The sequence below is a fragment of the Daphnia pulicaria genome, chromosome 6, assembly GCF_021234035.1.
Source record: "Daphnia pulicaria isolate SC F1-1A chromosome 6, SC_F0-13Bv2, whole genome shotgun sequence".
NCBI classification, from domain to species: Eukaryota; Metazoa; Arthropoda; class Branchiopoda; order Diplostraca; family Daphniidae; genus Daphnia; species Daphnia pulicaria.
In genome coordinates this window covers 12405457-12428050 of record NC_060918.1, presented here as the reverse complement: position 1 = coordinate 12428050, position 22594 = coordinate 12405457, and the positions used below count along the sequence as shown (strand labels likewise).

Here is a 22594-nt window from a genome sequence, read left to right as displayed (position 1 = left end):
CGCGATGAAGACGATAAAAAAGTTAACTCGGTACTATGAACAGCGTCGTATTTCACCGCTTCAACACTTTTATAAAAGTTTCTCTGGGGATTTCAATATTGGCGATGGATTTCATTCGTTTTTTTCCTTCAGCTTGTCGTTTGAGAAGTTTCATCTTCCGCGAGATATCACCACCATAGCTAAAAATACAATATAATTTGGCTTATACTAAAAATAATTCTTTATTTTATAAGTCGTTTTTGTACCATTTGGCAGTGACATCTTTCCGTAGGGCTGCGACGTTTTCCCGAGCCACCACCTTGCCACCAATAACAGCCTGAATCGCAACTTGAAACATCTGTCTTGGTATCGTTTCAGCCAAGCGCAGACAAATCTCTTTCCCGTATTTACGAGCTTTGCTAACATGAACGACTGTGCACAGTTCTTCTACAATTTCGCCGTTCAACATTAGGTTCAACTGTCAGAAAAATACTTTTTTAAGAAGATATTATTATTATTGCTGTAAGTAAGCCTACATTACCTTGACAATATCCGATTCTTGAAAACCATCTTCTTCGTAGTCAAAACTAGCATAACCGGATGAAAGAGATTTCAAAGCATCATAAAAATCAACGGCTATTTCATTCAAGGGAAACCTAAACTGCATCATGATTCGTGAATTGTCTATGTTTTTCGAGTCAATTTGAACACCTCGTCGATCCAAGGCCAAAGACATTATTGGTCCGAAATAGACATCTGCAGAATGATACATTTGCGCTATTCATTTTTCGAGTTCAATGTGTGCTTTATAAAAATAATTTTGCTATTTGTTACCTACCTGGGGTTATAATAGTGCCTAGAACCATGGGCTCAAAAAACCTGGTAAATAGATTTCCTTTAAATATTAGGAATTTTATGCAATAAGCTTGTTGGATTACTTACTGTTCAATAATTGATACATCTGGAAACTGAGCTGGATTATTTACAATGATATCTCTTGCTCCATATAACTTAATATTCTTTTCGCCAAGTAGCCTAACTGGTTTCCAAGCGAAACATTATTCAACATTTGTGATATTTTGTAAGTCTTCATACTCACTTTTGTAGGGAACCTACGATAAAGAAGTATAGTATTTAATAAGTACAATTTGATTATAAAAGAAAGAAAGGTGTATTACACTGGGAACTGTGACGATAACTTCAGCTCCGTACTCTTGCTCAAGGCGTTGATTGAAGACTTCCATGTGAAGAAGACCTAAAAAACCGAGTCGCCAACCTTGTCCGAGAGCAGCACTAAAACGAGAGGAATTATTAAATTAAAGATGTTGTAGATTAATTCTTATGTACCAGTGTACCTTGATTCTTTGGCAACAGTGACGCTAGAATCGTTTAAAGTAAGCTTATCTAAAGCACTTCTGAGCGCTGCCGTTTCAGACTGATCCATCGGGTAAACACCAGCAAAGACCATCGGCTTGGATTGTCGAAATGAAGCTACTTCTTCGACATTTATCAAACCCTTTTTAAACAACGTGTCGCCAACTTTTGCCTCATTACTCGAACGCATATTGCAAACAACGTATCCAACCTGTCCTGCTTGCCTGTATCACAAAAAGTAACGCCAATGCAATTATTAAATTTCAATTTGATGGAAAAAATTGAGAAAAATAAATTAGAAATTAGATTCTTACAAACAGGAGAGGCTGACTTCGTTAGGTTGAAGGATACCAAGATCTTTAATTTCGTAGGATTTGCCCGTATGCTTTGCGCTAATGGCGTCACCGTTGCGAATAATTCCGTCAATCACCGCAATAACCGCTATAACTCCCCGGTATCGGTCGTACCAACTATCAAACAGTAAAGCTCGAAAAGGCTTATTTATATTACAATGTTTCGGAGGAGGAATACGTTCTACAATGGACTGAAGTACCGCGTCTACGTTAAGGCCTGTTTTAGCTGAAATCTAAAAAGGAAATCAAGCAATGAATTTTGTAGGTAATGAAACAAAAAGAGATAAATTTGATGTTACACGTAAGATATTCTTCGGTTCAAATTCAAACACATTTTTCATTTGAGTAGCTACGCTCTCCGGGTCAGCATTTTTCAGGTCAATTTTATTCATGACAGGAACTATTGCCAGATTTTGAGAAAAAGCAAGAAAAAAATTTGCAACTGTCTGAGCTTGAACTCCTTGATTTGCATCAACTAAAAGAATAACCCCCTGGCATGCTGCCAATGACCGTGATACTTCAAAGGAGAAATCGACGTGCCCCGGTGTATCGATTAAATTCAGCAAATAGTCATTTCCTTGATAATTATATACTAATGTGGCAGTTTGAGCTTTCACTGTAATGCCTCTCTCCCTTTCTACTTGCAAACGATCAAGCATTTGGGCTTCATGACCTCCTTTGCTTATTGTTCCTGAAAATGAAGAGACAATTACAGAACTGTATTCAGTCAACTAATAATGAATATTGTAAACCTGTTAATTCTAATAGCCTATCTGCAAGAGTACTCTTCCCGTGATCAATATGAGCTATGATTGAAAAATTTCTGATCCTCTCGACAGGGAATAAGGTTAGGTCAATTTCAGATTTAGATTTACTGGAATAGTGTCTAAAACTTTGTTGGAGACTCATGTGCTCTGGCAAAAGAAATATTTGTCTCTTCCTAGACAAATAAGAAATAAAGGCAAATCAGTGTGGGGTTCCTTCTCAGATTCTCAGAAAGAATAGTATTATTTCTTGAGTAACAAAAATTACTTACCAAAACACATGTTTATAGGATTTGCATCTGCACATTTTAAAAGCATGACGTGATTTCCACATCATCAGATTTACTTATTAATCAACTTCTATGTGTAATTATGCAATTATGCCGGCAATGGTTTCTATTTTCTTTTGAAAATAAATAGCAGACAGCAGTTTGCGGAATTTTCCTACAAGCGAAGGCCAGCCCAATAGCATGGTCGGCCAGCAGCAAAATGTTTTGGAGAATCGACGCATCGAAGATCGAGCGCCAATTGCCATGTCAGAAAAAGTAGCTCGCACCGGGCGGCCTGCATTATTCATCGTGCTCTTCACAACACAATGTTTACGTCAACTGTCTAGGTGCTCGTCGCTCTAAATTGCTGCATTTTGGGTTTAATTTTAGCGGAATTTAATCCGTTAGATACTAAAAATGACCCGAACTCGATTGGAAACAAACTTTATCCGACTTTTAGAACAGTGTAAAACGATTGCCAACAATGGAAAGCACACTGAATGGAGATTTGAGAAGGTAGACTTACTTCTTCAATGGTAATAAGTTTGTCCACCGACAATAACTGAAGCTGGATCGCTTTAATTTGTCTTGCCTCCTGTTTAATAGTACATCATTACACTTGAAGAACAGCTGACAGAATTGAAGAAATGCCCAATGCCACCAAATAAAGATGTTTTAGATGATTACACAAAATCTGTTGCTTTTTTGAAAGGTCTTACCATCACTGAAAAACTGGTAATTACAACATCATTACATATTTGCTCATAACTTAACTTATAAAAATTTTTTCCAGCCTTCTGTTACAGATAAAGTTGTTGCTTCTCAATTTTTGTCCCCTTGTTCTTCTCCATACGGAGACACAGTTTCAAAGGAAATCCGACATAAAGTTGCATCTCAGTATAGCAATCAAGTTAGGGATGAGTTGCTGACCAATAAATTACTTCCAGTAAATGAGTCTGTCGCAACAGAAAAAAATGAAGAATTTGAAAATCCTGCTTCAACATTAAGGCAAAGAAAAACTGAATTACTGAGCACTATAAAAACAAACACCACTCCTACTCATGTGCAGGATTTTGATGGAGTGATTAGTAATGAGCAGCAAACCCAAGAAGAAATCACAAATAATTTGCTTACCATGGCTAAAACCATGAAAGAGCAAACCATGTCTGCAAACTCAATTATCAGACAGGACTTGATTACACTGGAAAAGGCAAACATTCTGGCTGAAGAAAATCAGACAAACCTTCAGACTCAAACACAAAAGCTTCAAGAGAGAAGTGGATTCTGTACTCGTTGCTGGGTTTGGTTGTTTCTATTGCTTGTCTGCATGTCTTTCATAGGTAATCTAATGCTTCAGCATTGTAATGTTGAGGTTTATTTTATGTTAATTTTTCTATTATCTAGCCATGATTGTCTTCATGCGGCTGTTCAAGAAGAAGAAGACATCCTAAGTATAAAATAACATCACACATACTAAAAATTAAACAAGGTTAAAAGTTCTTAAATAGGATTCATCAACCACTGGTGCCCTTACTTTGAGAATACAACTACACTATATAATGTATTTTGGATTGTTTGTTTTTAAATCATAATATTTTGCTATTCACATCACAATTAGCACAGTTAGTTGTCCCAATTTGTCTTAGTTAATCTAAATCTAAACCTAATTGAAATGAAGTTATATCGACTTTATTAAAGGCTTCGAGTCCCATAAACAAAAAGAAGTTAAAAATAAAACGAGGCAACAAGAGAGGCTTAGTACATTTTTTAAAAATTGTACATATCGACGTAGTCTAGAAATCCCGATATATATACGCCATAAGTAGCCCCGTTGGAAAGAAAACGAAAAGTTTTTGTTTGAAAACAAAGTATCATCTAAACCCGTCCAGCTTGGGCTTGTCCCAATTCTTCGTCGTCAACAGCTACTTGACCATCATTGGTAACGCTCTGTTAGAAACAAAAATTAGAACCAAATGAAAAGTCTAATTATTTTAGTAAGGATATTATACTTGTGCTGCATGGATGAAGAGAGGTTGACTTCTGCCATTAACAGCATCCTCTGTGACATGGACTGATACTAAAAACACGATAAAAAAATCATGTTATCAACGAACCCGCTCATCTAGAAATAGTCTTTTTATATATACCAATATCAGAACCAGGAATTTCAAACATCGCGTCAAGTAATAGGGTTTCCTAAAGGGAAAGTAATATCAAATATCATGAACTTGTTCTGAACAGATTGTGTAAAATACCATGATAGCTCTCAAGCCTCGGGCGCCAGTCTTTTTCTCCATTGCTTGTTTAGAAATAGCTCTGAGTGCTTCTGGGGAGAAAGTTAACTCAACCTAAAACATGACATCGGGTCAAATAAAATAATTATTTGTGCGACAATGAAATCTCCAATACCTTATCCATTCCAAAGAGCATCTGGAACTGTGGGACTAGAGCATTTCGAGGTTCAGTAAGAATTCTGACCAATGTGTCTTGGGAGAGAGAATGAAAAGGTACGATCACAGGGAAACGACCGACAAATTCAGGAATCATGCCAAAATCAATCAAATCCCTTGCTTCGACTGCACGAAGGAAAGCATCTCTTTCGCTTTCATCGTCAGCAACTTCTGAGGATACTTCAGCCATTCCTGCTTGCGTAGCCGCACGTCTTCCGGCACTATTCCCTGAAGAACTAGCGCCGAATCCCAAATACTGTAATGTGGCAATGATTTTTATAATTAAACCCAAGCCTATAATGAGTAAATTTGCGAACTTATAACCTTTTCATTTTTGCGGCGAGACACAATACGATCCAGTCCTGTATAGGCACCTGAAGCAACGAACAGGATATTTGTCGTATCAACTTGAATAGTTTCTCCTCGAAGTTTGCGAGGAGCGTTTCTTTCAGGAACATTGACAATCGTTCCCTCTAGCATCTTCAGCATTCCTTGCTGCACTCCTTCTCCTCCAACGTCACGCAACTGATGAATTCCAGGTACGGCGCCGATTTTATCAACCTCGTCGAGGAATACGATACCTAATCACAAGGAGACAACATATTTATTATTGCGTCATTTTAATCTCTGGAATTATAAACATTGTAATAAAAATTAAATGGGCCTACCTTGTTGGGCTTTGTCAACATTGTAGTTTGCATCTTGCAGCAATTTTGCAATCACCTGAAAGATAATTTTCATTACAAAAGTATTTAAAAGAAAACTTAAAAGGGTATAACGCTTACACTTTCAATGTCTTCACCGACATATCCAGCTTGCGTCAAAGTCGTACAATCACAAATAGCAAAAGGAACATCTAAACATTGAGCGATGGTCTGTGCTAGAAGCGTCTTTCCTAAATAAATTTAAAAAAAAAGCGTTTGATTTCAATTTGCTACATTATAAAAAAAAATACGACTGCTGCAATAACTAAAGGGTAGCTTGACTACCTGATCCGGTGGGTCCCAACATGAGAATGTTACTTTTATCTAGACGTAGTTCATGAGAACTTGTGTCCAATATATCACTGCCGGAAGATGCAGCTGAATTCTTTGGTTCATCTGATGCAGGTGGCAATGTCTGTTGTTGGGACATGGTACCTGACGCTCCTAGCCCGTGAGACTGACCTAATCCAGTCACTTGGAGTAGATCTGTTTAGCATTTGAAAAAAGAAATAATATTAAATCTTTATCCAAATCATCATTAGGCTAATATGGAGCTAAGAGTAAGGGAGAAAAACTATAATATATATTTACCAGCCCAGGCTTGGGGAGTTGTTCTACCCCTTCCATTTTGATTTGCTGCAGGTACTTCTTGTTCTTCATTTCCCTTCTTAGGAATACTAGGCAAATTATTGAAAATCCGTTTGTAGTGATTGTAAACTGCAACTGATAGGACTTTTTTTGCCCATTCTTGACCAATCACATGGCGATTCAAATATTCATATATCTAAAAATGATGTTATGATCACTATACACACACATTTTTCTGTGTTGTTCATGATAATTTATACCTTTTTGGGAGGTGGTGGAGCTTTCTTAAACTGTCCAGGTTTAACTTCAGCAGCTGCTTCTTGTGACTCCTTAACTGATTTCTTTTGATCCACCTCTGACAACACCACAAAGAAATGGTGGCATTTTTCACATTTTACAAATCTAGTAGAAGCTACAATAAAATGGTATTAATAAGGCAAACTTTTCATAATTTGTAGTTTATAAAGGCATACAAACAAAAGTTTCAACGTTGGTGCAAGGGTTTCCACATTTGGGGCAGCAGAAGTGGTTGTCTTTTCCGGCTCCTTTTGAAGAGCTTCCTGTTCTTCCTTTACCTCCAGTAGGGGGATCTGTTGGAATATTAGATCCCGTTTTGCAAAGCCAAATACTTGAGTAGATAGACCTTCGTTGGATATATTTTAAGGATAGGGCTCCTTTATTAAAGCCTGCAAATAATATTTTAACAACAATTAAAACAAAGCTTTGATTTGTTATACATGAAATTTGTGTTTGTTTGTATAATGATAAAAACCTTGATAAAGTCTGTTGCTGTTGCTAGTCCAAATTAGCGGAGATATTTTGTGAATAGTAAGTAATTTATAGCGAGCTGCAGACATCCTTGAGTCAACCTGCGATTGTATCCAAACAAGTTTGCGTTCAAGGTCTTTTATATTTACGTGTTTATGTAATGAAAAAGGTGATACCAGTAAATTGAAAACAAAACAACTCACTTGATTTCTGAAGAAATTTCTGATAAAATCGATTTAGGTAGTTGTCACAGTGATGGGACTCTAATATTGAAAATTTTGTAAATTTTATGAAGCTAAATGCGCGATAAAACGAAAATTCACCTCAGTTGCTAACTGGTCGACTGCAACAAGCCAAAATCGAAACTTACTGCGAGTCTGCAAGGGTTTGACTATCAGCTGTTACTAGTCTGAGTCGTCAGACGTGACGTCACAATTGAAAGTAAAGAGAACAAAGTTTCAAGGACATGACATTGTATTTCCCAATTATAAATATAAAACATCAATTTTAATCTATATTACTATACTCTATCTCTAATAATTTTAGGTGTTCAGTTATTAAAGTTGGGTAAAACGTTACATAAATACGCAATACATGGCGGGGCTATGTGGCTAGTGTTGTTGTAGTATCGCTCCCACCGACCCAAGAACGTGTATGTCACGTGACAATATCTACCTCGCATATTGTTGCGCTGACTTTGGCTAATCGTCATTTTTGAGTTCAATGTGTTCACCAATGATGCATACTCATCTTTATCAGCGGTTAGTGCTTGATATACATTGAACCAATTAAGCAGCCACTGTTTGCTTTATTCCGATTTATCTTTTTTAAACTTGTGCTGAATTGTAGAACTTTATAATCAGAATCCGATTTCTCCAAATGGTGATAGAATAGTAGTTGGGTGCATGGCGAAATGTACACATTCCATTCAAGGACATTGTAATTGTAAATCTTGTAAACTTCTCACTATAGCTGTAGCTACAGGACCAAGCCTACCCGTTTTCGTGGAAATCAATAAGCGCAAAGAATCAATTTTCGCGCTGTGCTCAGTTTAGAAGCAGGCCTTTATTGGCATGTTCTTTAAGGAAGAGTTTATAACATAGTTCTTAACAAATTTTGTTTTCTCCATTTTATCAACAACCTGTACAGTGTACACTGGAATAAAAGACCTGTTGCAAAATTGATTTTTCCCCCTTATAATCCTGAATAAGAATAATCAATCCTGCATGATTTCATATTAATGGTTGCTGAAGAGATATTAACTCATACATCTGTGAATATAATGGTAAAGGCATTTTCATCATCAAAACCCATTACAGACTCTAAATATGAAATGATGGGTTGAAAAATGTATGTTGGTGATGGAAATAGTATGGTTCAAAAAGCGGGTGTAAGAGCTGATATAAGAGCATCTTATGCCATGGTAGTTTTCAGACTTTAGAAAAATGTAGTCTCTACATAGGTCCTGTAACACTTTAACAAATTAGTATTATTCAACAAAAGAACATAACAAGGTATTTATAGGGTAAACCTGGATCCACAATGTATTATTTTGTTATTTGACCATTCACTCAGCTTTCTTCGTTGATGTATACAGGGATCAATGGTTTCATGTGTTTTACATTGAATCCAATTGCCGTTATTTCAGATCAAGTGAACTTAGCTTAATTACCTCATAGCCTACCAGGGGATAATAACTAGTTACAACTATATCAGCATGTTCTTATCAACATTTACATTTGAAATTGGCACTTAAGCCAACTTTCCTACGAAAACGACGCAAATTTGAGAAACATTACGACAGCTACTAGCGAGATCACGATTGATATTAGAAATTCTTAACTTACTTGAGATATAATAAATTTTTAGAATCGAATTTTTCCTGTTTTTATTGCATAATCTACGCTTTTTAGTAGGCAGCGCAGGCATCATGTTGATATATCAGCTGATGTCGTTATCTAATGTTTTCTCGTAAACAATGGTGTTGCCAAATCTCAGAATAAACTGCTTCCTGTATTTTCGATTTTCATTTTTGAAATTATTAGATTTTTAATCACGAAATAAAGCAATTGCACCAGAAGATAATAACTTTAGATCTTTCGGTGCAAAATCATTCACTCAAATGAAATTTTCAATTTTCGAGAAAAAGGAAACGACGAGCAATCCAAATGTCCAAATCCAGATGTGTGCTGCATAAAAATAAATTTGTGTAAGCTCTGGTTCAATTTAAAACGTCAATAAAATTATGTTATTCTATTACGGCGAGTCGTCGTAGCCGGGTTACAATAATCAGAACTGCAAGAATAATCCTTTGAGGTGGGGTTACTGGAGCAGTCTCTCAAAACAGTGCTGTTTCCTTTTTGCGAATTTAAACAATAATTTGTTTTTATTGGACTTTGGGAATGTGAAAGATTTGCACTCACCGTTCGCGTCGTTAGTTCGTCTAGTAATACAATAGTATTTTTTTTTTGTGGGACAAGTGCCGTAACGGACATTAGGAGTACCCAAGTCACAGTCCCTGCTATAAATGCTCGGACTCGATGAGCAAGCGTAACACTTTAACCCTGCATAATTGAGAAATTCAAAATAAAACAATCTTTCAATGACATTTTAGAACGATTGACTTGCCGGTGCTGGTTTTTGCGACAGCAATCAAGACAAAAAGGACTAGAAAGATTTTGCTATCCATAATTTGAATTGCTTTCCTCACAGACAAATTTCAATGAACCACTCTGGAAACCAAGCTTCTCGACAAGCGCACTCTACACAGCCGATCGGATAACGGCTTACAAATCAATCAATTCTTATCATCTTCTACTTTATGATTAACAAACTGTCACGCGATAAAAACTTTTGCATGACTGCTTAGTCACGGCCAAGTGTTATCAGGCATAAGAAATAATTTGATGCGCGAAAAAATTTTTACATCAAACCACTCTAAAAATTTTCTTCTCCAAGCTGATCGAGAAATCCTTGAAAGAAAGACGAGGCCTTCATGATGGCTTAATTCTTCAGTCCTTGTTTAAGTCTGAGAAATATCCCCATGACTTTGAACAAAGGTGGAGCTCAAAATGTACTTTATGCCAATGCGCAATAAAGAAAGAAATAAACAGAAGATTTCAGATCCCCTCGTTTGTATTCGTGGGCGACAGTTTCGTGAACAATATGAAAACTCCTTTGATGTGAAATTTCTTTCCTAACGCCCGAAATGACGTACACAATTTTATTGGGCAACAAAAAATCCTACTGGCAAGGAAATAGACATCAAGAGAAAAAGTCTTATCTTTCTTATATTACGACATAATAGTTGCAACCTTTATTGATCTTTACACTGGGTGCTAAGGCATAGACTAATGAGCAAGGGAGAAAACCAAAATTCAAATTTCAGAAATAACGGGTGATTAAAAGTTTTAAAAGACATTGGAAAAGGCGTCCATCAACAGAACAATGCCACCCAAAAAGTAAAGGGTAAATCCAAAAGTCCAAGTACACAAAGAAATTGCATGTTGTAATCTTGGCGCCAAGCTACTTGGGTTAACAGTAGTGGGAATACTCGTTGTGCTTGGGTTATTGCTACTTGGGTTGAAAGTAGTGGGAATACTCGTTGTGGTAGTAGGTGTAGATGCGCCGATATAACCGCTATTGCACAAATCAAAACTGCAGGTAATTTGATATCCGATTGACGATGTCGTGTCCAACGACGGCAACTCATCGCTGATACTACAGTCTCGCAGTATGTTGCTGGAACCTTTCAGATTTCAAATTGAGAATGAAACGCGCTTGGTTAATTTCATATCGTTCGTGAAATTGCAATTACAACATGTGTACAACGTAACTTACCATCAGTATGTTCTGTGTACCTTGCGACACAAAAGTCGTAGCCAAAGGGGCATTGACCAGAACGGAGTGCTGAAGTACCATTTTGACAATCTTCATCGTATATGCTAGTGCTCGATGTGCAAAAGTAACATTTTAGCCCTGAAAATGAAATAAATAAATTTGCGATTTGAATAATATTTGTAAAAGTGTATAAATTTAGGATTACCGTTAGCGCGGCTTGTAAGGAGAACAATCGCGATCAGCAACACAAGGTGGAACTTGGCCATTTCTTTCGGTTTCACAAAATTATTTTTTGTGGGTATACCTTTGGGACGACACGTCTTGACTCAACAACTTTTAACGAGTTTATGATTAGTCCAACATTTGAACAATTTCCTAATTCAACTAATTCACACCTCAGATCCACAGAGAACTTTTTCCCGCATCCTGTTTTCACCATAGATAAGAAAAAGACAATGTCGTAAAATTTCAAAACTCTTGTCCGACAAACTGGGATGTTTGCTGTACTCTCTATACATTAAATAGAAACTTTGCCTGTTTACCATTCAGTTTAAACCCCTACACTCGTTCTAAACAATCAAACCAAGTTTTCACAAAGTCAATTTCATGTTTTCCTTAGTCTTTTATTATTTCAAGAAATGTCCATAACCGACCGCTATTAAACGAACCACAATTATGGTTGTTTTATACATATCCGCATTATATGATGAAATCATAGTTAAGATCACTTTAAAGCAAAAATCTAAATGTTTTTAGAAATATAATGTATGACCCCTTCGGCATACTCCATTGGGTTTTCTTGTGTACGTTAACGGTAAATATCATTTATGCATGCACATATTCTTTGTTTAATCCATTGATATGAGTGATTGGACTTCTCCGCTGTTCTCTGGCGTTTCCTTGGCTTCCTCTGCGACGTTGTATTCTTCCGGTTCATCGTCATCCTGCGACTGCGGAATCGAATTCATTATTTGTTATTTACCTCTATGTCTTTGTATACTGCGCACATTACCTGAAATTGGCCGCCGACAGATTCGTAAGTGAATGCACCTTTGGCTAGGTCTACTTCGATCGGGAAGAAACGCTGCCCGTCCAGCAGCTGATGGCACTGGTCGTAAAAGGTTGTCAAATGACTCAAAAGCCTCTGGAGCTGCTGCACGACATCCTGTACGTGCTTGTTGTCAAGTAACTCGATTTTGACCTGAAGGATGGGTTCATCTTGTTATTCACTTGAATAAATTACTGCTGTGTGTTATAAAACAGCGTGGCTTCAATATTATACCTGAACGTCGGACCGTAGAGCGGCGAATCGCGCCCTGGCGTCTTGGCGGCATCGAAGAACCAATCTGCGTCATGTGGGCCAACCAATAAATTAACATTTGAACTCTATACGGGATTTGAGATGCATCGATTACCGGTATTCGTAATTTCCCGTTTCAATCCTGTAGGAAGGCTCTTGTAGCGTGTGGTAGCTCTGCTCTTCGTCGTCCATTTCTTTGACCTGATTCATCGCCAAGTTCATTAAATTCGGGATCAATAGTCAGACATCCCATATGTTATCCATACCTTCAAACAATAGGAGAGATATTCAAACTTTGCGTCAGCATAGCGACCGATGGTCATCCGCGTATCTGGAATGGCTTTGTGGAGAAAAGTCCCTAAATCCGCCAGCACCTGATTTAAACATATATGGATTGATTCAGTTAGATATGAACGGACAAAAGTTTCGCTGCTGCAGATGCTGTCGAGGGGCAGCAAGCACATCAGACAAAAGTTTTGTATCGAAGCCGGAGGCTTTTGAGCTGGAAAACTCGCTCGGCGGATGTTATAAGTATACCGGCTTGAGTTGTTTAATCATTTGGACGCCGTAGCGTTCCATTTGCCGATGGATCTCGCCAAACTTTGTGAAAACTTCGCTGGCTCGAGGCTGCAACTCGCGTACGCCGATGGTTGAAAAGATGTTGCCAAAGTCTAGAAAACATACGACAAGAACATTCGTTTCATGAAAATTTCAGTTTTCTTGGACTAACAAAAAAAGAAGTTCATTTAACTTTAAAAATCCATTTCAAGTCTATTATAAAATATATCTATCTATGTACCTTTGTAAGTTTGGGAGAGGTCGTAGTAGGAGCGTAGGAGTCGCCTCGTGTGCTATATAACGAACCCAATTTTGAAAAATAATGACATCCGTGACGTGTTTGTGGAAGGAAGAAGAACAACAACGTGACGTGAACAAGCAAATAATGATAGAATAAGACGAAGAAGGTATATGTACACGCACTATACCTCGACTAAGCCTCGGTACATTCCCTCGCAACGCTTGAGATCTTCTAGACGCTTCAACAAGCTGTCGTTGCACAGGATAGCCCTCGAAAGTCCCAGAGCGTCGGCCGTCGAGCTGGACATGTTTTCGACGAAGCGGTGCTTGACTTTCTTCAGGATCAAATCCAACGTCTTGCCCTGGGCGGGCTCTGCGTGAAGTTTGTTGTACCGGATCGTGACTGAACTGCAATTTTAAAAATACCACGAATTTGAAATTCAAAATGTTGGTTCCTTCCAAAGTACGTATATATAGCTACGCGCGGAGGAAATCTGATTATTATGATTACCTTTGGGCGGCTTGAATCATTTTAGCCACTTCGGATTTGGTTTTGCCTTTGACCGAGACGTTGTCCACTCCAATTATTTCGTCGCCACTTTGAAGTGTCCCATCTTTAGCGGCTGCGGTGTTGTCAAATATCTAAATCAACCCAACATGAATTTTTAAAAATTCCATTCGCACCGCGCCGGAAGCGCCGGATAGATTTCGGTTAATAAACCTGGACAATGTAGAGGCAAGGGCAATAAGGTGCACCTCCTCCGATGCTGATGCCAATCAGATTTGATCCGTCCTTTTCCAGGACGACGGAACCCGTCGTAATCGTCATTCCCCTGTTATACGAGATGCAAACATTCATTTAATTCATTTCAACGATGCGAAATGGCAGATAAATAAGTTATCGACTTGCCAGTCGATAATTTCTCAAAGCCACGTAACATCAATCATACAATTTCAAAAGCAGAAGCCAAGCCAGCTCAGCCAATATAGAGCCCAGAAACGTACATACATATAGTAGCCTAATAATATGCACAGAGGTATAAAGCCAATCGATCGTGAGAGCGTGATAAAAGCGTTAGTGTACACGTCAAAGACCGCAGAAAGGGCGGCCGAAATAACGAGGTCGAAAGAGTACACGACGTTGAATTAGAGACTACATGATTATACATACATCTAAAGAGCCCAAAGTTGGAAAATGGAATAACTATTTGATGATGGGTTTTACCAGCAGCAACGAGCTGCTATACAGATGGCAAATAATATCGATCCTATCTATATATAGCGCACACCATTAAACTGCTGCACGCACTGCGAGGCGTATTATATAGTCGACGACGATTCTACATTTTGCAGATTGTACAGGCGCGCACTCGGGTCGTCGACTTACTCTCGATTCTCTGGCCAGAAAAATCCACGTAGTTCGTCCTCAATGTCTTCGACCTCAAGAATCATCATGCTAGAGGACGATTCAAGCTCGTCGGAATTAACAACGGCCGGGACAATGTCGTCGTCGTTATTAGCCGCCGCTGTTGGGCTACCATCGCAGTCGTCACGAGAGCTCTGGATATTATGACGTTCATCTGATGGACTTGTTATTGATAGGTCGTCGTTCGAGCTGACTTTATTACTACTGGCCATATCCATCATTGCCGGCGGTGCAGGTGATTTGTTGGTCGGTCACGTTTTCCCAGGTCGTCACGCACAGTTAGTTCGTGTACATCGATTTTCGTGATTTTGGTAGAAATAAGAATAGAAATATAACGTCGTTATTATCGGAGAAACAATGTCCGTTTCTCTTATTCGTGTGTATAGGATTATCTACTGGGATTTCAGCTATATAGATTATATAATATTGAACTGGTTTTATGGTTGTCTCTATCTACGTTGATGGTTTTTACCCGGTTCCGCTGTGAAAAGTCGTCTCGGGACTTTTTGATTGGAGCGCGCAAGAGCGAACCACAGCAGAGAAGGCGAGTGCGTAATATTGAAGGGAATAAGGAAATAAAAAATAAAAAAACACATCAATCATAAAATTCATCAAGCCGTGAAAGAAAACAAAATGTGCAGTGAGTTTTAGAAGCAAATAAAAATAAGAAACAAAAAACAAATCAAACGAAAATTACATGGAATCTTCTTTCATGGGCAGTTGGGTGGCGTAATACGGCCACATTCTGCTCTTTTCGCTGATGTGCGCGCGCGCAGCCAAATTGACTCAACGGAAATCCAACGGCCAAAATGAAAATACAACACAGAAAGATGAAGGAGAAGAACTGAACTGAACTGAACTGAACTGAACAAAAGGGCAGCACACAACAACAACACCACCGAGTTATTATTTTTTTTTTTTCTTTTCACTCAACACTCTTGACTATTATTCTGCCCGCAGCCAAAATAATTACACGACCAAAAGTGTTGTCAAGTGACACTTGTAACTGAAATCGATGGTAAACATTTGGGGTTTTATTTTTGGAGAACTCGAGTCGAATCGACCAGTCGGTTAACGAGTTCTTTTCATGCGACGTCACACACGCAATCAAACGGAAAAATAAACCGGAAAACGTGAACACCAAATAAGAAAATGAATGCGGAATGGATTCTACCAAAGGGAACGAATCAACTTACATCTTGTCCTCTTCGAAAAAGAAGTCTGGCTCGTAATCGGACAACATTTTGGGTCGTCGTCGTTTTGGGTGTTTGTTGTTTCAGCACAGAGACGATAGAGAGAGAGATGCGGTTGTTTGTCAAATGACGTTACGACACATGCAGACAGCAGCAGGAGAGAAGCCCGGTGCTGGTCACCACAGTTGCCACAGCTGTTTTGTGTACACCCGTATAGAAATTGTCGTCTACTCACTTACAACGGCTGGGGCCAGCACCACCAGGCTTCTTCTTCCCGTCTCGATAAGCCCAGGAAAACGGTCCCCTTATCGATCGTGCCGACTCGCTTCAAAAATCCGGCAACGCCGGACGAGCTCTGCTGGGAGTTGCGTGAAGACTGGCGGATGCGCGCCCTGCGCTTCGACTCTTCTGTTTTCCCCCTCTCTCTCATTCTCCTTGTGTCATTCAGTCGCCCCTTCAATAATGTATTATATACGCCACCCTCTTTTTTTCCGCTCTCCGCGTTCAGCCCAGGGGGGAAGTTATCGATTCGTCCAGCGGGAACTCTTCGGGTAGATCGTTCAAACTCTTCTGATACATAAATGAGCAGGGCTGAGTGGTTCCTCTGAACTCTTCAACACCATCCGGCAGCACCGGATCTCCCGCCCCAAAATAATAATGTCGCTGGATATATCCTCATCATCAACAGCGCAGCCCTCCACTTTGATTTGATATATGCTGCGCTGCGCCGTTGTTTTAATCATTTCGATTCGACCGGAATTCATTGGTCGATTCAAATAACCAAACAGGAATCAATCTCGGCTGCTTTTGCCGAATAATCAAAACGCCAGGATTGGCGGCGCCGTCGAGCTAATTGACGAGAGTGGCAACTAATCGATGATATAGAAACGCCCGCTGACGTCAACCTTTGGCAACGGGCGAACTGATTACCCCTTTTCTAGGCCCTTTTATACACACACCGGGCCAAGTCGGCAGCCAGCAGCAGCCCATAATGGTGGAACATCTCCAGTTGTGTGTACATAGTGAGGAAAAAGAGTACAAAGAGATTCATCATCATCGATCGGATGGTGGTGGGAGGGAGGGGGGGTGGCTATTTTCATAATAGAAAAGCGAACGAACGAGACGTTTCATGTCGTCTTTAGCCAACTTTTTTTTTTATTTATTTCCGGCCAGCGGATGAAGATGAAAAGCGCACAGCAGTCACTTGCTCGGCGCTATTTTGTACATGTATATAGTATAACTACTGGGCTGCTGCTGCTCTATGTATACATTGGTGCAGCAGGCAAATGAAGAAAGTTTCTACTCGCTATAGACTCTGGCGAGTTGATGAATAACGCCACTCAAGAAACTCGTGGGTGTATAATGGGAAAAATATGAAAAGAAAGTTGGGCCGTCGTCGTGACGAGTCTAGTACACACGTCACGATGTTTTTTTCCCAGCAGCAGGCTACATAGGGGAGCAGAGTTGTTGGCTAGATGGATTTTGATGATGTTGGATGCATTCAAAGTCATGTGCCAGCGCACGCCGTGTACACATCTATTACGTGGAGTGAAATAATGTAATACACTTATAGCCGTTGTCTTATGAACGGAAAGAGTCGATTCATGTGTGGACTGGCACGTCTGAATAATGAAGAGACGACGAACCAATAACCCGAGAGAGAGCCGATGACGGCAGACTGGTTAAACAAGTTGAATAACAATGAAGACGTCAAACGAAAGTGTGAGGGCGGCGGATATGCGCTTCACTTTGGGCACGTAGCAACAGCACATTTATAGTACCGTACATAGTCACAATAATGATGAGTGTCTCTCTAACATGGGTTAGATATGTCTCAAATATTGTTTTCGTGTGGGTTGGAAAAAAAGGGGGTTCCGCTTTTTTGGCTTGTCCAGTGCGCCGGCGTTGTCTATAAAAGATCTTGTGACATGCCTATAGAGCGTCGATTCCCTCTCAACCCAATATAGTATAGTGTGTATGTGTGTGTCTGGCCTTTTGGGTGGGGTGGGGGGGGGGGGGGCAAAAGTAACGTAAAGGTTTGGGGAGTACTAGGGTGGTAGATCATCGATCCAAAAGACTAGCAGAGCTGCAGGGCCGACCCCCGACCCCGTTGTTTTGCGAGAAAGCCAACGCCCAACAGGGGGGAACGACGACGACGACTTGATTCCGGCGGTGGTGCCGCGCTGCGCCGTTTGATTTTCTTCGACTATTTCCCCTCTACGATATTTCTCAATCTTCTTCTTCTTCTTCTTTTCTTTTTGTCATTGTAATTTCTCATGGGGCCACCGTGTCAAACGCAAAGCAGAGCGGCTGCTCGGAGAGATGCCCGCGCAGCAACAGCCGGACCTGGGCGCGTCGGTCGGTCGGTGGAGGGGGGCGGTCGATGCCAGGACGGCGACGGCGCTGATTGCGTTTGATGCAAGAGATACCGTACACACACAAGTCTCTATACTACTACCCCCTTGCTGTTTTGTGTGTGTGTGGGAGAGGTATATACGCGTATCTTTGGCTGGTGGTGGACTCCGTCTATAGTCGACTCGCTACTCGCTACTGGCGTCCGGATTCAACAGCGCCACCTCAACGGGTTCGGGCGCAACTCTCTCTTCTTCTTCTTCTTCTTCTTATCGGAACTCTGCTCGGCTTTGTTCCTCGTCGGCAACAACCCAACAGTGCGTTTCGCCCCATCGGATTCTCAATCAGGTACAGAAATCTATTTGTTTTTCAATCAGCACGTGTGTCTGTGTAGAGTGGGTGTCATTGCCACACCTATGTATGTGTGTGCGAAATGGCGCAAGTGGACCACGTTTTGTTGCCTGTGTGTGTGCCGTCGAAATTGGCCCATCACTTGTTATATATTTACCACATCACACGTCCTATTGTTATGTCTCTCGTCGCAGGTGACCCCCCACCACCAAACAAAAGAGGAGAGAGGAAAGTGGGCGGAGATATTGACACATACAGAGAGAGAGAAGGAGAGAGAAAACATATTTGTGTTTGTTATTTCCTATTAGAAAAGAAAAAGAGAAAACGTAACAATTTAGAAAAAGAATGATTACTATGTAGGGATCGATTGCGAGTCCATTACGATCCGTCGAGTCTCGTCCAGCCGGGTGATACTTGACGACGGGCAATCCTCTATATATCTATTGCCATTCTTTTTCGATTATTTCCATCGACATCTTTCTCTCACTCACTCTCTCACTCACTGTGTGCTCAAGTTGACGTGCCCAAAAAAAAAGACAAAACCAAAAAATGCTGTGGAAAGCGGCGCTGATGCGGCGGATTAGCCGGACCGTCTTCAAGTGCCGGCTGAGTTTGACCAGTCCCGCCCGAACGACGACGACGACAACAACAACAACAACGCGCAACGGTTTCATTGGCAGCGGCGGTGGCAAAGGCAAACGGCCGTCATCGGCTGGCGCTGCAGCGGCGGCCGCCGTCGTCCGGGCGGACAACGCCTACCTGCTGGCCGTCTTTTTCGTCTTCTTCCTATTGGTGATGATCGTGGCTCAAGTGATGGTGATGCGCAGCGAATTGTCGTCCAGCAGCAGTCTGGCCGGTAAATCTTCATCTCTTCGTTCTTTCCGGCCCTTGTCGGCGCTGTCGCAGTTGTCGTCGTCGACGTCGTCGTCCTCCAGTCGCCAGACGCAGAAAGAAACGCAGAAACGTCCGGCGGGACCGTTCCGTTTCGGCCGTCAGCCGGCGCCTTTTGGCCGAGTGCTGGCAGCCGATCGCGCTGCTGATGCGACGGCCGGCGCCGGCGACACTGTGAACGCTTCTGCTGGCGCAAGCCCCAACGCCAACGCTGACTTAATCCATGATCCTTCCGCTCCTTTGACCGCAGGCGAGTGGCTCAAGCGTCTGCCGCAGGAGCAGGGCCGCGACGCTTGGGTCCAGCAACTCTGGCCTTGCTTCCAGGGCCACTCCGTCTGCCCGTGGCAACCCGTCAGCGGGCGAGAAAAATGTTTCGTCTACTCCGCTTACCTGGACGACACGACGGGCGGCGGAGGCGGAAGCGGCAACACTTACACCAGTAATCCGGCCGGAGTGGTCCGGGTCATCGGAGTGGCCAAAACCAAGAAACCCGACCGGCTCTGGTGCCAACTGGGCTGGGCCTCGGCCGGCGGCGGTAACAACAGCGCCCAGTGGTTATCCATTCCGGCTCAAATCAAAACCATCCGCGAGCACTGGAACCTGCGCTACAGCGCCGTCTTCATCCTGTGCCCGTTGCTGACCAAGAACTGGCCGCCCGGCCAATATCCGACCCGCAATCCGCAATTCGTTTCCATCTCGACCAGCGAGCATCCGACCATGCCGGATCACGACTTACCCGTCCGGGCGACGGCCACTCCGGCCGAATTCAACGCGACTTTCGGTCACTGGGCCAACTCGCCTACGGGCAATTTGCTGCCCGTCATCCGTTACCCGGACGACCCGCAGACCCGCAATCAGCCCAAGCATCAGCTGAGCGTCTGCGTCAAGCCGCTGCACTACAGTTTCAACCGGGTCGACCAGCTGATTGAATTCATCGAAATTCACCGTTTGCTGGGCGTTTCCCATTTCACTTTTTACAATCACACGGTCGGCGACAACTGCGACTGCGTCCTCCGTCGCTACGTCGACCAAGGTCTGGTGGAGATCCTCCCCTGGAACCAGCTGGACGTTACCTCGCAAAAGGAGATCCGCACCGAGGGTATTATTATATTATAATTGCAATTCATATTTGATTAAATACGGCTGGATATGGATGGATGGCTGGAATGAAATTGGATGTTGTTGTGTCCTTGGCAGGTATCTTCGCCTCGCTCAACGATTGCCTCTACCGGCACATGTTTGACAGCCAGTACTTGCTCATGATCGACCTGGACGAGTTGATTGTTCCGCGCACGAAATTCACGCTCACCGAGTTGATTGCTTCCACGTTATTGGCCAATAACACTGTTGCCGCCGGCGGCGGTGGAATCCACAGCAGCGCCAACAGTCACAACGGATACCGCATCGGCGCCTACTACTTCCGAAATGCCTTTTTCTACTTGTCCTGGCCGGACGACTCGGCCGTCCATCCTGACTGGGCGACGGACGGCCCTGGACGACCCCTCGATCTCATTACCTTGCGGAAGACCAGACGAAACGTCAAACTTCATCCCCACCGGTTCGTATTCCATTTCCTGTAATCATTCAATTTTGATTTTGATTGTTTGACATCAAATCTTGATTTGAATTCAACAGGATAAGATCGAAATACATTTGCCGGCCCAGGGCCGTCGTCGAGGTCGGCAACCATTTCGTCTGGGAATTCCGGGCCGGCAACGTAGCGGCCCACGTCCCCGACACTTTGGCCGTCATGCACCACTACCGGACGTGCGAGTTTGGTGGCGACACCTGTCTGGCCAATCCTTCCGTTCAGGATCGATCGGCCTGGAAGTACGGCGACGCTCTGGCCGCCTCCGTTCGCCGTCGCTTCCGCCAGTTCGGCGTCGACTGCCCGGTTTTGTTACCTACCACTGCTGCCGCTGGGCAGCACTCTGCAACAATTGCTACAACTTCTATCGCTACTAACGTCAACACAACTACTACCACTTGGTCTCATCCGTTCCTCAGTTGACGAACATTTTGAATCACTCGACGCGCTTCAATCCCCATCCATCCTCAAATGATCATCATGTCAATCCAGTCCAGCTTATTCGAATAACATAAAACTCACGTTTCGATTTTGAGTTCTTTTAAAATTCATCGGTTTTTAATTACATACATGAAGGTAGTCCGGGGGGTTGTGAAATGTATACGGGTCCAAAAACCAAAAGGAAAAAAAAGGCCAAAACGAAACTCATGAAACACAAAAAAAAAAAGATGAAGAACCTGGACGAGCAGATATTTATGTACGAGCACGCGTCAACGCAACCCACTACTCGTGGGCTATTGACTATAAGATATGCGACGACGACCCAATGAACACTGTTCTCAATTGAATACAAATTGCTTTCAAAACAAACCCAAAAAACCGGTTTTGTTTATTGAACTCGATTAAGTTTATTTTTATTTGTTTTGTTTTTTTCAAATCGATTGCTTTTGTTGGCCTTCGAAGAGGGTGCGGCAACCAATGAATATATTATTATTATGCAATAAATACATTATACATCCCGTGTCCAGGTCCGGTCCACTCAGTTTATCGATCGATTTCCCGGTCCGTTATTTCGTATTATATAATATGGCGCCAGTTTCGTAGAACGGCCGCTAGATGGCGACTAGCGCGAAAAACGAATCAAACAACCCAAAGCCTGCCAAAGTTTGCCATTAAAAGGGGGGGGGGGGGCAGACATTGTTCTTTTAAAAGCCGATCAAACTTTGAAAAGAGAACGGCAATTTATTTTTCATTTTCCAATTTGGAAAAAGTTGACGTCCCGCGGGAATTACCAGCGAATCGCGAAATAACGACCGGAGACAAGAGTGAAGTTAACCTTTTGTGACGTTATTATTATTATCCATGGATGAAAAAAAGGAAAAAGAAATGCGGAAATTGCTCTTCCCGACGGGCCATATTCCGATAATTGCGTCAGCATTGTTGGCATTACGGTTATTATTGCTGGCATATCAGTCGTCAGAATGAAAGTGTTTTCTATCCCTTTTTTGCTGTCTGCTGCGGAGCGCAGGTCGAACCGATTCCCGCCAGCTATTAATAGCCTCTCTCTCTCTCTCTCTCCCGCACGCTCTTGAAACGGCTGGTGCACGCAAGTTGTTTTTGTTTTTTGTTTTGTTTCGCCTGGGCTCTCTGTCGCCGAGGACAGTCG

At 41.9% G+C, this 22594-nt stretch overlaps 7 protein-coding genes across 16 annotated transcripts; 2 read left to right on the top strand and 5 right to left on the bottom strand.

Moving 5' to 3' along the window:
* Window positions 1-27: 27 nt before the first annotated feature.
* Window positions 28-2923, bottom strand: LOC124344130 (translation factor Guf1, mitochondrial-like). The gene is made up of 12 exons (XM_046797585.1): window positions 2743-2923; window positions 2459-2646; window positions 2006-2397; window positions 1668-1939; window positions 1335-1577; window positions 1158-1272; window positions 1079-1091; window positions 922-1018; window positions 818-858; window positions 521-735; window positions 246-457; window positions 28-179 (listed from the first exon to the last, which is right to left on the bottom strand). The coding sequence occupies exons 1-12, from the start codon at window positions 2805-2807 to the stop codon at window positions 53-55; spliced, it is 1980 nt and encodes a 659-aa protein (XP_046653541.1). The 5' UTR covers window positions 2808-2923; the 3' UTR covers window positions 28-52.
* A 125-nt stretch (window positions 2924-3048) lies between these two features.
* Window positions 3049-4303, top strand: LOC124344207 (vesicle transport protein USE1-like). 3 transcript variants are annotated; one of them, XM_046797708.1, is made up of 4 exons: window positions 3049-3255; window positions 3346-3474; window positions 3533-4079; window positions 4144-4303. In XM_046797708.1, exons 1-4 carry the CDS (start codon window positions 3157-3159, stop codon window positions 4188-4190), a joined length of 822 nt encoding a protein of 273 aa, XP_046653664.1. In that variant the 5' UTR covers window positions 3049-3156; the 3' UTR covers window positions 4191-4303. The 3 variants fall into 3 exon arrangements, with proteins under 3 accessions (XP_046653664.1, XP_046653663.1, XP_046653665.1); XM_046797707.1 differs by having other exon boundaries at window positions 3533-4303; XM_046797709.1 differs by having other exon boundaries at window positions 3153-3275; window positions 3533-4303.
* Window positions 4304-4412: 109 nt separating this feature from the next.
* Window positions 4413-7660, bottom strand: LOC124344135 (ATP-dependent Clp protease ATP-binding subunit clpX-like, mitochondrial). The gene is made up of 15 exons (XM_046797593.1): window positions 7573-7660; window positions 7453-7512; window positions 7254-7350; window positions 6955-7167; window positions 6742-6893; window positions 6485-6677; window positions 6179-6379; window positions 5975-6084; window positions 5858-5912; window positions 5514-5770; window positions 5149-5445; window positions 4995-5087; window positions 4887-4935; window positions 4749-4816; window positions 4413-4686 (listed from the first exon to the last, which is right to left on the bottom strand). The coding sequence occupies exons 3-15, from the start codon at window positions 7336-7338 to the stop codon at window positions 4615-4617; spliced, it is 1845 nt and encodes a 614-aa protein (XP_046653549.1). The 5' UTR covers window positions 7339-7350; window positions 7453-7512; window positions 7573-7660; the 3' UTR covers window positions 4413-4614.
* A 1583-nt stretch (window positions 7661-9243) lies between these two features.
* Window positions 9244-10030, bottom strand: LOC124344249. The gene is made up of 4 exons (XM_046797767.1): window positions 9878-10030; window positions 9673-9813; window positions 9510-9605; window positions 9244-9438 (listed from the first exon to the last, which is right to left on the bottom strand). The coding sequence occupies exons 1-4, from the start codon at window positions 9936-9938 to the stop codon at window positions 9368-9370; spliced, it is 369 nt and encodes a 122-aa protein (XP_046653723.1). The 5' UTR covers window positions 9939-10030; the 3' UTR covers window positions 9244-9367.
* Window positions 10031-10521: 491 nt separating this feature from the next.
* Window positions 10522-11592, bottom strand: LOC124344238. Of its 2 annotated transcripts, none has more exons than XM_046797756.1 (4): window positions 11295-11592; window positions 11090-11227; window positions 10827-10997; window positions 10522-10778 (listed from the first exon to the last, which is right to left on the bottom strand). In XM_046797756.1, exons 1-4 carry the CDS (start codon window positions 11353-11355, stop codon window positions 10660-10662), a joined length of 489 nt encoding a protein of 162 aa, XP_046653712.1. In that variant the 5' UTR covers window positions 11356-11592; the 3' UTR covers window positions 10522-10659. The 2 variants fall into 2 exon arrangements, with proteins under 2 accessions (XP_046653712.1, XP_046653711.1); XM_046797755.1 differs by having other exon boundaries at window positions 10522-10787; window positions 10836-10997.
* A 99-nt stretch (window positions 11593-11691) lies between these two features.
* LOC124344160 (PRKCA-binding protein-like) lies at window positions 11692-16110 on the bottom strand. 6 transcript variants are annotated; one of them, XM_046797625.1, is made up of 13 exons: window positions 15810-16110; window positions 15086-15115; window positions 14575-14817; window positions 13909-14020; window positions 13699-13829; window positions 13376-13595; window positions 13189-13240; window positions 12927-13060; window positions 12656-12763; window positions 12505-12590; window positions 12372-12435; window positions 12102-12290; window positions 11692-12039 (listed from the first exon to the last, which is right to left on the bottom strand). In XM_046797625.1, exons 1-13 carry the CDS (start codon window positions 15854-15856, stop codon window positions 11938-11940), a joined length of 1518 nt encoding a protein of 505 aa, XP_046653581.1. In that variant the 5' UTR covers window positions 15857-16110; the 3' UTR covers window positions 11692-11937. The 6 variants fall into 6 exon arrangements, with proteins under 6 accessions (XP_046653581.1, XP_046653582.1, XP_046653583.1 ...); XM_046797626.1 differs by having other exon boundaries at window positions 14575-14814; XM_046797627.1 differs by lacking the exon at window positions 15086-15115 and having other exon boundaries at window positions 14575-14814; window positions 15810-16109.
* A 1502-nt stretch (window positions 16111-17612) lies between these two features.
* LOC124344125 lies at window positions 17613-21805 on the top strand. Of its 2 annotated transcripts, XM_046797579.1 has the most exons (5): window positions 17615-18506; window positions 18704-19365; window positions 19651-20499; window positions 20598-20958; window positions 21036-21805. In XM_046797579.1, exons 2-5 carry the CDS (start codon window positions 19059-19061, stop codon window positions 21409-21411), a joined length of 1893 nt encoding a protein of 630 aa, XP_046653535.1. In that variant the 5' UTR covers window positions 17615-18506; window positions 18704-19058; the 3' UTR covers window positions 21412-21805. The 2 variants fall into 2 exon arrangements, with proteins under 2 accessions (XP_046653534.1, XP_046653535.1); XM_046797578.1 differs by having other exon boundaries at window positions 17613-18506; window positions 18704-20499.
* The last annotated feature ends 789 nt before the right edge of the window (window positions 21806-22594 follow it).